The 17,853-nt window shown below is 35.0% G+C and overlaps 2 protein-coding genes across 2 annotated transcripts in view; one reads left to right on the top strand and one right to left on the bottom strand.

The window, feature by feature from the left end:
* Positions 1-6,336, top strand: part of LOC124416473 (all trans-polyprenyl-diphosphate synthase PDSS1) — a 50,586-nt gene extending 44,250 nt beyond the window's left edge. The window contains exons 5-8 of the mRNA XM_046897590.1: positions 4,660-4,749; positions 4,926-5,057; positions 5,310-5,504; positions 5,689-6,336. Of these exons, the coding sequence (XP_046753546.1) occupies positions 4,660-4,749; positions 4,926-5,057; positions 5,310-5,504; positions 5,689-5,910 (639 nt within the window). The 3' untranslated portion in view covers positions 5,911-6,336. The remainder of the gene's footprint in view (positions 1-4,659; positions 4,750-4,925; positions 5,058-5,309; positions 5,505-5,688) is intronic.
* Positions 6,337-11,196: 4,860 nt separating this feature from the next.
* Positions 11,197-14,988, bottom strand: LOC124416464. The gene is made up of 3 exons (XM_046897578.1): positions 13,576-14,988; positions 12,696-12,826; positions 11,197-12,612 (listed from the first exon to the last, which is right to left on the bottom strand). Exons 1-3 carry the CDS (start codon positions 14,810-14,812, stop codon positions 12,466-12,468), a joined length of 1,515 nt encoding a protein of 504 aa, XP_046753534.1. The 5' UTR covers positions 14,813-14,988; the 3' UTR covers positions 11,197-12,465.
* Between the last annotated feature and the right edge of the window lie 2,865 nt (positions 14,989-17,853).

Genomic DNA, 17,853 nt, shown 5'->3' with positions numbered 1-17,853 from the left:
ATTTTGCGGTGTTATATACTTACAAGGAACATCGGTTTCGTGTGTCTTAGGTTTCAATTTTGTAGAACATTGAAAACTAAGAGACATTTGTTTTTTCTTTATCTGTTAAAAAACGGTTTAAAGGGGTGAAAAGGACTCCGAAAAATGAGCACTCAACGTTGTGATTTCTTGACGCGCATCATGTATTTGAACGAAACCAACACTGAAATGTTTTTTTGATGAATAGGAAAACTTGAGCGTTCGTTCAAGAAATCACCTCGTTGGGTGCCCATCTTTGAAGATCGTTTTCACCCCTCTAAACAGTTTTTTTGCAGATAAAAAAAAAAGAAGAAAAACACGTGTCTTTTAGTTTTCAATATTCTGTAACATACATAAGAACGTTCCAAATGATGAAAATATATAGTGCTTTTGACTCGATTCTGATGTTTTTGGGCTTACTTCGAGCACCATAAGGATGTCCAAAGTTCAGCTGAACAAAGTTTAAAAACTATAAATAGCTGTTTGTAAATTCGGTGCAACAAATGTTTGTCATTAACTTTTCATTCAAACGTTTAATTCAATCTTTTACTCTCCTTACAACATACCGGATTTATTTCCTCTGCATTATTTTTGACATTTCACCATTTTGCTCGTTAAGCTACTGGTTACCTCATATTTAGTTTCGTCTTTTTGAAATTACGCCAACTGCCGTGTAGCAGGATCAGACGTGAGGTCGTTGCGTAACAAATTATCACATTTTGTGTACTGACCGAGTTCGTATTCGACAGCATACGATATTTCTTTGTTCCTTTTTCCGTTTACCATATTATTTTTTGTGTACTTTTTTTTTCTCTCTCTCTCTCTATTTTTAGTCTCCCAATTCTATTAAGATCAGCTATTAGTGAGGATCGAAAGTCGATTGGCGTGACTTTTACTTTCGTCTGTAATAAATTCGTTACCAAATATATTCGGCGGGAAACGTTACAGAATTATGAAATAAATTATGTATATAGATTCGGATTATCAAATCTCTCGATTAGAAGAAAAAAAACACACACGCACACGTCCGTTCATTCATTCATTGCATTATCCTATTGATCGTGAAGCCCTTGGATCTCGAGTCACCTTTGTCGTTCCAAATATAACTGACAAGAATTGGACTCGCTACGGGTATCGGTAGAAAGTAAAAAGTATCAGAGGGATTCCCTGGCTTGTTTCCCAATTGTTTTTTGCTATACTAATACCTTTGAATAGAACCAAGGCTTCATCTCGTTGGAAAGTCAGCCTCATAGAGAGTTGTTTCCTCCTCTTTATCCGCGATCAAACGTACCTACTCTTTGATTCATAACGTAAATCGTGCATAGATCAAGTGAAACTAGTTCGAATCCTATTTGTTGGTTTTACGACGATCGGTGCCGTCTGACCAGCAGGTTTCCAGCTGACACGAATCAGTGGCAAAAGTTCAATGTCCACAACATTCCTGCACAGCACCTTGTTGTACATACATATACATACGTACGTAACGCTCGTTTTATGGACTGTAAATATATGTAATATGATCTGGTACTTGGTACTTAGTTATTACTCCAGCTTGACTGGTTTTACCATTCGCAGGAATGATCATTTGTCAGTTATTCGTTTGCTCTTTACCAGTGTTTGAGTGTGTCTCCAAGCATGCGACAGAAATTCGAGCGAGCACTCCATCGATAGGAGACATAGAAATATGTACGTGAACACGCAGTTTTCAACCGTTCAATTTCGCGAGTCTTTACTTAAAAAGTACACGCAGAGTATTTTTGCTCAACAACGCCCCGGCCGATCTAGGACATTGTAGAAAAAAAATTGTCAGTGACACTTCACACCGATTTCTTGTAACTTAAGAGTGAAAGGACTTGGACGTTAATTGCTCCTCAAGGTTGAACGACCACTCGGTTTGCAATGGTATATATAGCTTAAGGTATTGGATAATTGTTGGTGTTTACACTCGCCTCGAAGCCGAAGCTCGTGGATCGCACTGGCAATCATTCATCTAATTGTAATTTGTACATAATTGAAAGTCATCGATGATTCAGAGACTTCATTGTACCGTATTTCCTTTTTCCTCTCACGTACGTTCGCTCTCATTGAGGGCAACGCACGTGCGCCTATTATCAATCCTGTAGTAATTCAATATATTTCGCAATAAAAATGAGAATGTACACCAATCCATTGCTTTGCTACCCGGTGTAGTTCTACTTGATCCCGGTCGATCAGTTTCACGCCGAATTTAGCGACTGCTCTCTACCATATCTGCACACTAATTCGCTCATCGTGTTACACATAAAGTGCTTGAAGCCAAAATGTTTCGTCATTCATTCTTCGCGCGGTTTCTTCGACAGCCCAGATGCTCAAACCTTTCGATCAGAATTATAAATCAAGAATTGGAAGGTACTGAACCAATTTTGACAATGTTTTTTTCTGTGGACATCTACAACGTCTGGCCATGTTTTAACTTGTAACGAGATGACACACTTATGCGAAGGCTGACTAAACCCTTAGAGATAAAGGAAAGTTATGTTAAAAAGCTTTCAAGGTCCCGATGAGCTCTGCAAAAAAGTACGCAAGAGCATATATGGTCATGTCTAATAGTTTTGCCACTAGAAGCATTTGAAAATATTGATTGACGGAGCCGTAACGATCTGCTAGTAGTAGCTATGATGACATTACTCTCGTATACTTTCGCGGTCAGTCTCTGAGTGTCACTTATAAAATTCTTATTGGCAAATCGGGTTTCCTTTCACCGCGTGGTTCCTACATCAGATACCTATATATCGATACCGTACAATCCCCCGGACGTGCGAGTCTGAAAACCACCTGTTGCACGTGTGACTATATACTTAAGCATGTCCGTCCACCTTCAAGAAAGACGTAAATGTGCAACGAGAAGTGAGAAATAATCTTTATTGCATATAAAATATGCATGTCGAGCCGACAATCCGATAGCTGGGAAGGATATATGTATAGTTATCCGAACGTTGTTGAAGACCCGGCTCCAATTGCATGAATATTATTTCACACAGGTAATTGTACAGCTAATGTCGAGTGAGCAACGTGAACTGCCGCATGGATTGCCGACCTTTGCGGTGAAACAACTATATTATTATACCTTTATGAATATCGCAATCGCTAATGCTGGACAAGACGATTTTCATTGTACGGTGCATCGATAAGCATGAGACTGCATGATTGTTCTTTAATTATTTTATTGTTCATATAGTATTATAGTGAACGATTTGAAACAAAGGTTTCTCAAACTTTTTTCTTCCCACCTTTTATGAAGAACAAACATTTGTAAATGACGCTTAGATAATTTTCATTTACGTTATTTATTTAGCACTTGACATTGAAAGGTCTATATTTGATTGAGGAACACCTTAAGATGATGACGAAACGCGCGATACACGCGGTGACTGATGACTTACACAACGATTTGCAATAATCATTACTGTTCATCAATGAAAGAAATTTTCGCCACTTACGCAACCTCGGGCGGGTAAATTATCCTTTGAAAATTTTAACACGTATCAATTTGCCAATATTGTAATACAGCCAACATTCCGAATTGCGAATCCATCTGATGTTACCCGATCGATTCGTCCTACCAACTTTGCAATCTCGTATCCCTGTCGACGGAGTTAGAGAAGAAGACATTCAGCCCAAGGATCCTGATGGTTAAACTTGACGAATACCTTCAGATTATAATTTTTTCTTCATTAGGGAAACACAATGGAGACTTCAGTCCGTTGCTTCTGTCAAATCTTAATCATAGGACGCATTTAATTCTGCTAGCTTTCCATTGTTACAGAGTTCCGCGTTCGTAATACTGCCACGATTTCAGTAACAACAGGTGTGTCTTGCATTCTAATGTGATGTCACCTTGCGTCTTTGTACAAACGTATGTCGTATGCGTGTCCTCTTCGCATTGATATCCATGGTCTTCGAAATTCTTGTAAATACTTCCTCGGTTATTGTGCATTATCTTGTCTCAAGTACGTTTGCCTCCGTCTGGTATCTGCAATGTATACATTAGCCATTTTTGAAGGTCCATAATATTTACGCATCGCTCCCAATACGAGTCCTTGCATCATGCTTGGGATTTGCATAGTTTTAGTCAAATAAGACAATCGATAAATCAAGTATCGACGATATTTTCTACGTCACTTTATCAGTGGAATTCGATTTGTACATATTTTATTTCACTATATTTATCTTCCATGCAAATATCAGCGTATCCTCGTCAATGATTCATAAAAAAAAAAACATGAAAAGAGGTAGAACAGAGCGAGCAATAATTCCTGTAAGGTAAAAAATTCCTACCGCAGAAAATGAATTTGACAAAGTAAAGAAAGAGAATGAGAAGAAATAATTGAAAGATGTGTAAACATTCATGTATAAAGATGAAGCAAAAGGACAAGCAACATTGTCTCGCTAGACATCAGCTTATAACGGCGTTAGGATTTTATTAACATAATAACCACAAAACGGCTTTCACAAAATGCAAATCCATAGAGGAGAGGTACGAGTAACAAGACATTGTTTTTCGAGAACAGTTACTTTATAACTCTATGCAACAAATTAACTATCCATTATTGTCTGTGAATATTTATTTTTAAACGTCGTTTCCTTTTCCCTATTTTCCAGGTCACGATGGCCGGCGATTTTATTCTCGCAATTGCATCAATGATGATAGCAAGACTTCGCAACGACGATGTCACGCTCACCCTAAGCCAGGTAATTAGCGATTGACGGGATGATGAAACGCGACACGTGTATCAGTGGTTAACTACTACGTATATTACTTGCGCACCGCAGCAGGTGCACACATAAGTAATCGAGAAAAGAAAGAAGCGATAAGTCCGATAAACTCGATTTGCTTTCTAACTTTGTATCTCTCGCTGATTTTTCAGGTCGTCACGGATTTGGTGCAAGGAGAATTTATGCAGCTCGGCTCTAAGGAAACCGAAAACGAAAGATTCGCACATTACCTGACTAAAACGTACAGGAAAACGGCCAGTCTTATCGCCAATTCCGCGAAAGCCGTAAGTCCCAAAATAATCGATACGAGTTTAATTAACCCTTAATTAATATAGATTTTTTATGACGGATTAATTTATTGAAAAACGTGCCAAACACTAATAACCTAAATTTAGGAATTAAGGGTACAAAAAAAAAAAAAAAAATTCGGAGACAAATACGTCAACGTCGAAATCGATCAGGACACCCCCTAAAGAGTTAATTGCCTTGCGAGCCCTTTTTTTTTCATAATTCAATATTCGCACATCGTTTCGCAGGTCGCAATGTTAGCCGGTGCGGACGATCATCTAGCGGACGTCGCTTTTCAGTACGGAAGAAATGTCGGTCTGGCTTTTCAGCTGGTCGACGATCTTCTAGATTTCGTATCTTCGTCAGCAGCAATGGGAAAACCGACAGCGGCCGATCTGAAGCTCGGACTTGCCACCGCGCCAGTTTTATTCGCTTGCGAACGGGTAAGAAAATGAAATTAATAATATGTGTGAAAAAAATTATTAAAAAAAAAAAAAAATGAATCGACATCACACTTAAAAACATAAACTAAAATATAAAAGTAACAAAGATGTCAGTATTTAACGAGGTATTTCTGATTATCCAAAAGTATATTCATTATTCATACATATATATTATATATTTCAGTATCCAGAATTGAACCCGATGATAATGCGACGTTTTCAAGAACCCGGAGACGTCGAGAAGGCGTTTGAATTTGTCCACAAATCGCAAGGTCTTGAGCAGACACGATTCTTGGCAAAAAAGCACTGCGTCGAAGCGGCTCGCCTGGCACAATCGCTAGCCGAAAGTCCTTATCAAAAAGGTTTACTGGTAGTAAGCGATTTCGTAATAAACCGAATGAAGTAGCCGAGGAGTTAAATATAATAATAATAATGATAATAATAATAATAATAATAAATATTTGAGAGCAAATCGAGTACAAAGCTGCTGTCGTACTCCTCAGAGTCGCGACCTTAAAGGTGACCCTTGGGCAAGTAATCCGATTCGGATTAATTGACCCCAATCCTGCACCCCAATTTTCGCCCCAAAAAGAAAAGCAATAAAAAAAACTGTGCTAAGCGAAAAAGTCTCTCTCCGGGTCGATGACATATGCACCGAGAGAAAAGAGATGAACAGGACTAAGTAAACACTTGTGCGCATCTGTGAATTGTCGAATGTATGTTCATGCATGCTAATACACGTTGTGTGAAAATGCGTTACAGAGTGAATGTTGAGTTTTTATTTTTCATTTTTTTTTTTTTTTTTTTGTTTTGTTTGTTCCCCCTTGTAACATACCGACGAGTTCCAAACGAGCAGTTATTTTCTCAATGATTTACGACGAATGTAATGGAGGCTTCAATTATATCCGGCTACTGCGAGAAAATCAATTTCTACTGTCCGATCAGGTCAAAGTTAAAGCTGCAAGACATTTTTATGTATCTTGGAGTTGAATCAGGTAAAACAAATTAAAAATAAACCAATATAAGTTACAGAGTTATGGTATTTTGAAAAGTCTGTGAAACGGTTCAGAAAACGAACCCAAACCGTTGAGATATCGTTATTTTGGTACGAAAATTTTCTTTTCTTCATAAATCTTAAAATACAATTTCATCAGTTTTCACTGAAATCTATTTCTGTGCTTTATGATGAAAAATGTTACGCTGATTGGATCCATCGATGATATGCTACGTACTTCACAGATATTTACTTTTTTCATCAACAGTATTGTACAAGATTATTAAAACTGTTGTAATGAAACTCTAATTAAATAATGTCACTTTTCAAGGTTCAGACGTTGTTGTACAAACCGAGCGTTAAAGACATGTATTGAGAAATTAATGACGAATCTCGTCGGTAGGAATTTTCAAAGATATTATGTTAAAATATATGTAATATGTATAAATATCTGTATGTATGTATTATGTAGAATTCGTGGTAGTGCCAAGCGATTGAAGTATTATATTATAGTATGTTATTCAGTCCCCCCCCCCCCCCCCATTCTTTCAAATAAATTTTTTAATTATATTTTCCAATCTGATCAACATAAAAAATGAGATAATATATTTAAACGAGATGCAAAAAAAAAAAAAGGGACAAAAACAGTAAGACATAAAAATAGTTAGTAAAATGAATATTATATATATATATATATATAATATAACGATGAAGCTACCACGATGAATCTGAATCGTATGCCCAAGTGCCTGATTCGATTTTTATAATTTCATTTATGAAAACAAATGAATCTTATGAATGTTAATTAATTATTAAATAAATGAATAAATATTGATAATTATTACTATTATTATTGTTGAATAGAGCACCAGCGAATCTTATAGTCCACCGCAATTCGGGTAGTGCGAACATTACCTTATTTTTTATTATTGAACATATCGTTAGCCACTCACCTGTAAATATACGTATATAACGCTTAGAGTAGCACATTATAGAAACATTATCTACAATTGTATAATAATATATTAGGATCATGCAAAGCTATCACATTTTCTTTTACAAATTTCACATGCATCAAGATATTTGCGCAGCTGTCTACGGACTGTTACAACTCCATGGCTAAAACAAGATATCAATATGAACCGAGTATTTATTCTTGAGTTCGCCGGTTTGACTTTTTTTCTTTTACTTGAATTTCATTTAAATGCTCACAATGTTTTTGCTTGCCTTATAAAATGAGTGAAATACTCTCGAAATTATTATACGAAAGCTGTCCTTTCTTCTGTGCACCGATGTGCCGTGGACAATCAACGAAATGAATAATTAACCGGAAAAATTGAACACAGTTTAGTTTGGAAGAATAAATTCATTCGGTATTGTTGCCAACGGTCCATTACAATTCAGGCATCGAATAAATTGCAACTATACGGCTCAACCTAATCTTTTCAGCCCAAATTCAAGCTGCCAAGATCCATATGCCGATATTGTTGCTTTCATTTATACAAGTCTAAAACACTATTCAAATTTAAACTGACAAACTTGGTAATAATTATACATCGGGTAAACGATTTTCACAGAGTAGAAATTGGACATATGTAAATGAATGTATATGGAAGAAAATTGAATAAAAATATATATTATATATAATATAATGCATATAAATATAAATATTATATATATATATTAGACTGTATGAAAAAAATTGACTATTTTTTTTTTTTAATGGTATACTGAAAATATTGTTCCAGATGACGAAAAAGAAATACCATAAAAATTTCAGATTTTAATATTGATATTTAGAGGTGCCTCATCGCGATTTTCTACTTTCCATAAGAATAACATGGCAAAAATGGTTCTTGCTCCTTGCGATTTTTATAACTAGATAACGACGCGTCGTACAGAAAATTCATAAACATGTTTTTGTAGGAAATTGAACGTTCTACAAAAAAGGTCTCTTGTCATTTTACGATAAATCTATTTTTGCAAAAGTTATTTGAGGTCAAACATCAACAAAGGACCTCAAATAACTTTTGAAGGAGTAGACTTATCGTAAAATGACAAGAGACCTTTTTTGTAGAACGTTCAATTTCCTACAAAGACATGTTTATGAATTTTCTGTACGACGCGTCGTTATCTAGTTATAAAAATCGCAAGGAGCAAGAACCATTTTTGCCATGTTATTCTTATGGAAAGTAGAAAATCGCGATGAGGCACCTCTAAATATCAATATTAAAATCTGAAATTTTTATGGTATTTCTTTTTCATCATCTGGAACAATATTTTCAGTATACCATTAAAAAAAAAATAGTCAATTTTTTTCATACAGTCTAATATATATATATATATATATATATATATATTTTTCGCCTGCACAAAGAAACATACTGTAATGTAATATTTTGAATAAATATCTAATAATGCAGTTGATCAGATGCTGGACACAAAAAAATGCTCAAATCTAACTTATATTTATGATATACGTTAATATTATACGTGCATCCAAATACGTGTGAATATATATAATGTACATATATGTATACACCTAGGAATATGTATATTATACATATTTTATAGATGTAAACACGTATATAGTTACATGCACCATGCGTGCGTGTGTAAAGTAATATAATATTATATATTATAATTATTATTATTCAAATAATAACAATGTAAGCAAAATGTAATTATGATCAAATATAGATTAATCAATTGTTCTTAGCTAAAGTATTTAGAAGTGTATATGGAGCAGAGGTATAACCGAAATTTAATAAAATAAAAAACAAAACCAATTTTCTTAAGCAAATCGTGAATGGCAACGTACATACCTCCATCTGCACAGATCAGAAAATAAGTAATCGTCGGAAGGCATTAATTATTCAGGGTCAATTATACTTCAAGCTTATTTTCTTACAATTATAATTCAGAATTTGAGTTCAATAATCGGCAATTAAAACTTACATTTGAGTCTACTCATAGAAAAAACGAAGATATTTAACCAAGTTTTCACAGAATTTCTTAAAGCCGTCTGATTTTATGCCAGTGTATGAAATTTACAGCTCAATGGACGGAGCATTGGTTCCCCCCGTCCTCTCTTCTGTTGTGTCAAAAATGAATACAAAGTGAATTTAAATTTTACATTGTTATTCTGTACAGTTAGGTGCTCATATTGTAATTCTTTCAATTCAAGGCTGATCGGTGTAATAAATTGTGTGATTGAGGATTAACACAAATCTGAAGCGGCAAGATACAGAAATATTATTAAACGTATAGTTGGTTTGTTTAATTTGCATGGTAGAAAAATCATTCAAAAATCATTGTGTACAAGTGTGCTTGAAATGTATGTTGATGATTGAAATCACACACCAAGACATTTGAACAAGTATCAGTTGATAGAATAATGAAAATGTAAATACTACTCGAATCACATATTGTTTTATACAATATCTTGTTTGATTCAGCTTGTGCATCCTAACGCCAAATTCACAATAATAAGTAAATAAGAATTGGCTGGACGGAAGCTAAAAATCAACTAACGAGTTTATAAACTAATTATTGACACTGTAGTCATGTATATATTGGTATGTAATCTGGTTCGAAAGCTAGCAAACCCTTGTTTTCTTTTGGTTTTGGGTTTTCCTTTTTTTTCCATATACTTACAATTGTTAAAATGTGAATAAAATACAATATTATAATCATTGTGTTATTGAATTGAATCAACGTTATTTATATAAATTATTAACTTCTCTCTAATCTAAACTCTAAAAGAAAACATTGATCATATTTTCATTTTCTTTTTTTCTTGGACAATTGTGTCAATTGAGAAAAAAAAATATCAATATCCTACATTCTTGCATTACAATTGTCATGCTTGTTGTCATACTATGTATGAATACTAATCTTGCACTGTTAATGAAATTTAGCTTGTTGAAGACCTTCAATTTTACGTTCTACAGTGACTCTCACTTCCGTACTGCCAAATAAAATAATCCAAATGCAACCTTTGCCAAAATCATTTTCGCAGCGTTTTTCAATACGTATGTAAAATAATAGTATATTGTGCTCAATATGAAACAAGTGCAAATTCGAACATTGAATTGCAATGAATTCAAAAAGAATACTATTATGTGAAAATAAAATCGAAATTAGAAATGAAGTTTGTATCGTGAAGCAAAACATACTTCAAAGATTTATGCAAAAACACTAATTTTCGTAATTCAATTCTACATATTTACAACACTATGATATCGTGAGAACATCGCATACCATTTGGGGATCTTTTGTCTTTAACCTTAGGATGATGAATATTTTTTTTTATTTTATCTTCGAATACGGGGAATATTTTAACTCGAGTCACTTTTAATTACAGGATTTTATTACGGAAACAATTCTAATTCGCGACCGATTTAGTCGTCAATGTTTAATACGAGAATAGAATTCTGATCTGGGGCGTGAATAACTTTCTAGCTAAATGATTGAATAACGAATTTAAATCGAATTTGTAACACATAAGGTTCTATTATTCCATTACTCTGAGCCACTACTCCGCCCAACTATTAAATTCGCTGAAGGTAATACTTTTTATCATTAAAAATTATAAAGATCATTGAAAGATGTTTTAATCTTAAGAAACCATTTTATTATACAAATATATTATTTAGTTTGAATTGCAAAAAGCATCATTTTAACATAAATTCAACATTATCAACTACGCGACAGTCGGTTTTAACATTGTGCGAATCTGTTGTAGATATCGCTAATTGCTATATTTTTCTTTAATTTTCTTTTACGAACAATACTCGCCAAATTTCTAATGACAAATAAAAAAATTCTTGCCTCACTTTGAACATTGCAATAAAGATATATGGATCTGTTCAGAGCGATACAATATTGTGCTACGATTAATTATGTCACAGATATCAACAGTAATCTTATTACAAAAACTTAAACTACTAAATTACAGTTACTTATCGCTATCAACCATACAACTATTATTATAGCAAATTGTCATAACTGTATGTATAATCTAGTAAAGTTATGCTGTTATTATATGCGTACAATAAAAATAACGTAATATTATAGATGATATTTGAAAAATAGAGTGTAATTCACAGTATTCGAATTATATGGGAAAAAGATAGATTATCATTTCTTCCGCCTTGATCTTATAAATCTATCTTCTAATCCAGCAGTATGAATCTCTTATGTTTTCCATACGAAAATTACTCTAGCTGGGGAATCGAAGAGTTTATTTTCAAAGAACAAATAGGCGAAATGACTTGTCCATCTTCGTTTAAAAAAAATATATGGTGACTCCATTAAAGTACTATCTAGAAATTATAGTTTTGCAAGATCCTATCTTAGATCGGACACCGTAGATGTGTGGAGTAGGCAATAAGACTAAAAACATAGATTTTTTTCCAAGGAGCCTTATTTAAATAAAAATTTACATTTAATTTTAATGAGCACACATAAGTATTGATAATAGTTCTACAAGACATGAGGTTGAAGTTCATATTGTAACTTCAACGCAACTGAATATGATCATAAAGTCCAGTTATTTCAACTATTATCAAAGGTTTATAAGGAATGGTAGGAAAAGTAAATCATTACTCAAATAAAAAATTTTACATCCTCATTTTTCTGCCACTTCATAAACCTTGATTGGTTGAAATAACTAAAATTTTCTGGTGTAAATTTTTTTTTTGCAAGAAGTAAAAATAGTTTCAACCTCATTTCAAAACTGTATTCAAAGAGTAGTACAGTGTTTCTTTAGTACCAAGTCACACTGAACAACAATTTTAACAACAGTGGCGAGTGGTTTGTTGGATAACGAAAACTATTAAAGGGTTGAGAAAAAATAAGATTTCGAGGAACATAAAGCACAAAGGAATACAAATACTTCTTATATTCATATAACAATGATCATAATCTGAATGACAACTACTCCACTGTCATTGAAATTACTGATCAATATATTACGTGTGTTACGTTAGAATTACACTGCGAAGTAACTGCCTCCTCAAGCGTACAGTCAAGCTTTCGATAGTTCGCCGTGTTTGGTCTTCTTCTACCACGCCCTCGCGATTTTCGACCCTCAAATAATAGTGCCATTATCTAAAAGTAAATCGAATGTGAAAAATTATGGTTCAATAAATATTTCAATATTATTTTACACAAATGATGTTTCTTTTTCATACCTTCTGTTTCTTGTGGTACGCTATGTAACAAATAAGGCATGTCACGGATATCGCCATAAAATAAGTAAAGAAGTGTTGAGGAGGATCCATTGTACTTGCTGGTGGTGGTTTTGGTACATTATTGCCCTTTCCTAAGGAATTAATCGATATTTGAACAAACCTCAATCACGATACGATGTTTAAAATTTTACAAAGAAAGTTTAAACATTTTATGTTTAGACTTATCAGCAGAAACTGCTTAGTTGACAATAAAAGATTAAACTCTAAAAGCAATCAGAAAATCGAATAGTTATGTTTGCACAGATGTACCTGTGTTATCATGAGATCACTTTTTCACACTTTTTCATGAGAAAAAGAGAAAACGTCATATCGTCATCAAAGTTACATAAAGAAATAATATAAAGAAGATTGAAGTTACTGAAAAAAATCATTATACACGATACTTAAAGTGGTAAACTTCATCAGAAAATGTAATGTACGAGTCATCAGAGTTTAGAAGAAAGACTTCATTACATTAGTATCATCAAAAATGAGGTTGAAATTTGGAGTTTCAGGTGAAGCATCATTTGGAGGATAAAAAATAATTTTCTGCACTACCTGTGTCAATAACTCGACTACTTTGTAGTTTTCATGACCATTATTCCTTAAAAGTTGACTTGTAAGCACCAGTGCTTATAAAAACTACACAATATTCTTGTTTTTAACAGGAGTTAGTTTAGAAAATAAGGTTTGTTGCACGTGCGCAATTAGAGACTTCTTGACTCGTGTGCGTTTCGCACTCGCCTTGGGATCATGCGGTACTTTACACGTGTCAAGAAATCCATATTTCACGCGCTCTCGCCACGAAGATAACTAAAACGTTTTGAACAGGAAAGCTAACCTTGCTCAGCATCCTTTTCACTCAAAGATAATACACCATCTGTTTTAGTTCTCTCTGCGACTCGATCTTCGACTCCATCGTTACCTTCATTGTCACGAACTTCTTCAAATTCATGGCTTTGTGGTTTCTCATCGGGGATCTTGACTGGTTGATCTTTTTTATCAGTGCGGTGAGGCGTAGGTGAATTTATATTTGCAGTAGTAGATTCTTTTACATTTTTTGGCGCAATTGCTTTCGTTTGATCAACCTTTTCTTTTGGTTTTGAATCAGGTGCAACTTTATCAGGTTTACCGTCAATGCTCGAAGAATGTGGTAAGTCATTTTTTGGAGGATGTGACTGGTCATTTGTTTTCTCAACATTGCTTTCTTTAGTTTCTTCACGTTGAGTCTCACTACTTATTGATTTCTTTGCATCTGACGCAGGTTTATTTCCTACCTTTGGATCAGCAATCGTCAAAAGTTTTTGGTCTGGATGATTTTCGTGTTGATTTTGATCTTTGCCAGTTTGTAAAATTTCTGAATGAATACGACCGGAAGGTTGAGATGGTTTTGTTTTATCATTGCTAGAAGTGGGTGAATTTGTCGACTCAATTGATGTCAAAATTTTCCCCGCTTGATCAATGCCTCTTGGCGTAGGTACTATACTGTTGACAAGTATTCGATTCACCCATAATATGATCGGACATAATGGTTTAACAGATACCGTAAGCTCGACGGAAGAACAGAGCCTGTCGCATTTGACACGCAATGTTTCATTAAGTAACGTAAGATTGAGCGATGAGTCCTTATTGTCTCTACCGTAGTTCATAATATTGTCATAACGTGAGTTCGACAAGGTACTCGATAAGGCAGAACATATCTCTGCCCGTTCCGACGATTGGTTCACAGCTTTTGTTAATTCCGTAAGAATGTAAGATTTCGTCAGTCTGATTTCGTCCCTTTTATCTAAGTGATAAGCATGAGACTCGCAAAATTTATTTACAGCAAAATAGATACCTGTGCATAAGTAAATCACTTCATTTTTCGTACCGTCCAGTGAAGGTAGCGACAAAGGTATAACCGAGGTATTGTCCTTATTGCAATATTTTTCATACTCTGGTGCAGAAAATACAGCTTTTAGCTCACACGTTGCTGGTTTTGATTCTACGCTTTTTTCCCCGTAAGACAGGCCGTAAATTGTGGTTAAACAAAGGTAAATAAAGGGTACGTAATTCATTCTATCCACAGTTGATTTCATAATAATAAACTCTTTTTGCGTTCAGCAAATAGCCGGCTGTATTATATGTGAGTCATAATATCACAAAAATAATTTGCATCAGCTTTTAAAATAACACGAGCTGTCATCAGCTTATCACGCTAGTATTTACCGTATTTCCACCAGACGTCAGTGCAAGACGGCAATCATCTCATACGTGATATACGTAAGTATGCACCACGGACTATGTCATATACCTAGAATAGATATGTTTATCCTATTCACAGGCACGATCGAAACAGCGATGAGTCTACTATTCAGCTAAGCTAGATGGCGCTAGTTCCGCTAGTACCAATATACATAGGATATGTCGATAATACAGAGCATGCTTACCATAGTGAAGTGCCACTGTAAGCATCGAAACTGAACAAATCCCAAACATTAACAATTGACGTTGCTGCGGTTCTTTTTCCGAAAGATTTTTTCACCGTGGTAGCCTCCGTAGGCCTATTCCACAAAAAATAGATGCGAAATAGAAATTTCTTCGGAAATTTTCATATGGTTTTTGTTATACCTCGATTTTGGTGGCCATTCAACAGATATGTTTGCCTTTGCGGACAGCTTTAGACCACCTCCTCCCCCTCAAGGGTAAAAATGGTTAGTTTGATCAACTCCACCCCCCCAAATCATAGGTCACAAATCTTGATCCTCCCTCCCTTTGACCCCCTTTTCGATGTACTGATTTATAATTCGACCCACTTCTAAGATTTTCTGTATTGAAACATATTCGAGGTATTCAAAATCCGAAATTTGAATAATAGGATTGTATACCTTCATTTCTTTCTCTGCTGAGTTCTCGTGTCAGAATGAATCTTATTCACGAAAACCGTACGTCACATTTTCCGACCCCCCTTCCGTGACTTCTAACGTCACACCTTGCTGCCCACTCCCAAAAGCGAACGTATCTGTTGAATGGCCACAAATCGTTTTTCCCAATTAATTTTAACTAGTATAAATACGCAATTTTTTTTTTTACAACGGTTGCTTATAATGGATGACGGATGAGCGTTTTTATTTCATAGGCGAACGGTGATCGACAATATTCATGCACAAGATTTTTCTTCTCGCAAAATATGATATAACCATTAGAGTAAAGAACCTAATGCATACTCAAAACAAGTAACGAGAAAAACTGATTAGCTGAAATAGATAAAAAGGCTTTCTAGCCGAAACAGATAAAAGGTCTTATCAGCTGAAATAGATAGAAGGTTTAATTTGCTGAAATATACGAAAGGTTTGATTAGCTGAAACAGATAAAAAGTCTGATTAGCTCAAACAGAAAAAAGATTTGATTAGCTGAAACAGACAATAGGTTTGATTAGCTGAAACAGATAAAAGGTTTGATTAGCTGAAACAGATAAAAGGTTTAATTAGCTGAAACACATGAAGTTACGTTTAGCCCAATGACTTAAGTACGTGCACCGACAAAAACAATGTCGAGCCTAACATCAACATTCACGAAAACAGTTTTCGACTCTATTATTTCCATGATTGAGGCAAAAATTATAAATTTATTAAATCAAAACAATTTTCTACCTGGAATTATTAAAGTAAATAATTAGCTCGAGTGAGGACTGCATATTTCTCTGCAGACTTGTAAACAAAAATTAGCCCGTTGCCCTGAAACAAAAGACAATAAATCAATAAAATAAATACTTTTGTACACCTCAGATATGTTTTATGAATACTTACGGCAAGATTCTTCACTATCACTATACACTCGGCGTTTTTTATCCCCGTGAATTGACCGTCGGCCTGCAAATGCCGCGCTTTCTCTCAGAACCAAAGGCTATCAAGTCAACGCGCAAGAGGCACGATCAATTTGAACTTGAAAACTCAGTTGTTCCGCGTAACAAGATGGTTTGAAAAGCTGAAGGCTTAACACATAGAGCGTGATTTACTTTTATATACCGTTTACGAAATCCTCAAGCAAAAGGGGCGGTCGATCGATTTGCATTATCAGGGTGGCGACAATTTCGCTCAAATATAATTCCTTGACTATTTCCCTGACTTTTCTCGTCAAACATTCAGAATTCTCCGACATTTTCCCACGACACTCAAGTTAGGTAATGCTGGGCAGTTTTCACGACTGAAAGCTCCAGAAGTTGTGCACCTTAAATATATAAATTTGGATCTAAAAACACATAGTATTGCATTCGTTTCACAGGAATAATTAGAAATTGAACGATCCCATTTCCGAAAGTTAGCTTAACCGAGTTTACGAAGCATAGCTGAAATTTATAAACGATTCTTTAAGAACAGTACGTTTTTCTTCTCTATGCCCAATCATATCTCCCTGACGTTTTCCTGACGTTTCCCGATAAAGTGAATTCCCGGTTTTCCCAGTCCGTCGCCATCCTGACTTGATCACTGGATCACTCGACCTCTCGACCACTCGACCACTGGGTCACTGGATCACTCGGATACGGGGTTACTATCACTGGATCACGCGATCTCTGAGCCACTGGAACCCTCGATACGTCCGATCCCTCGATCAGTCCGCAAGGGAACGTCAGTAATTTCCTGCCCACATCCATAATCTTCATTGTTTCTCTACTAGTTATCCGTGTATCGTATAATAGTAATAAACGCCTTTCGACGCACCCCCACGACGGGGGGCTACAGGAGGGTTACAATTGCAGCAAAAAATTGACAAAAAAAAGTTTACAGTCGCTCACGCGAAACTTATTGTACGCATTAATTGAAACATAAGAAGCCTAGAAAGTATCGTCTGCCGTCTAAATTCCACGACAAAACTCGTCTTCCACCCACATAAGTAAGTGCGATAAAATATTTAAAAAGCTCACACCTGCAAGGATGAAATTGATTACAATGCTTCATCTTATAGTAAGAAACTCAAGAATAATAGTCATCCACCTAAACTATACATCGAAAGTAGTCTTCAAAGTCCATGAAGCTGCTCCAAGAACGCGGCTACGATGCTGCATCTTTACGAGCTGCCTGAAAGACGATTGTTGCTGTTCTACATGTTGAACGACTGTCATGAAGTTTTTTTGATATGT

Source organism: Diprion similis, chromosome 1 (genome assembly GCF_021155765.1).
Source record: "Diprion similis isolate iyDipSimi1 chromosome 1, iyDipSimi1.1, whole genome shotgun sequence".
Lineage (NCBI taxonomy): Eukaryota > Metazoa > Arthropoda > Insecta > Hymenoptera > Diprionidae > Diprion > Diprion similis.
Note: the sequence above shows the minus strand (reverse complement) of the source record. Positions and strands in the feature narration are given on the sequence as shown.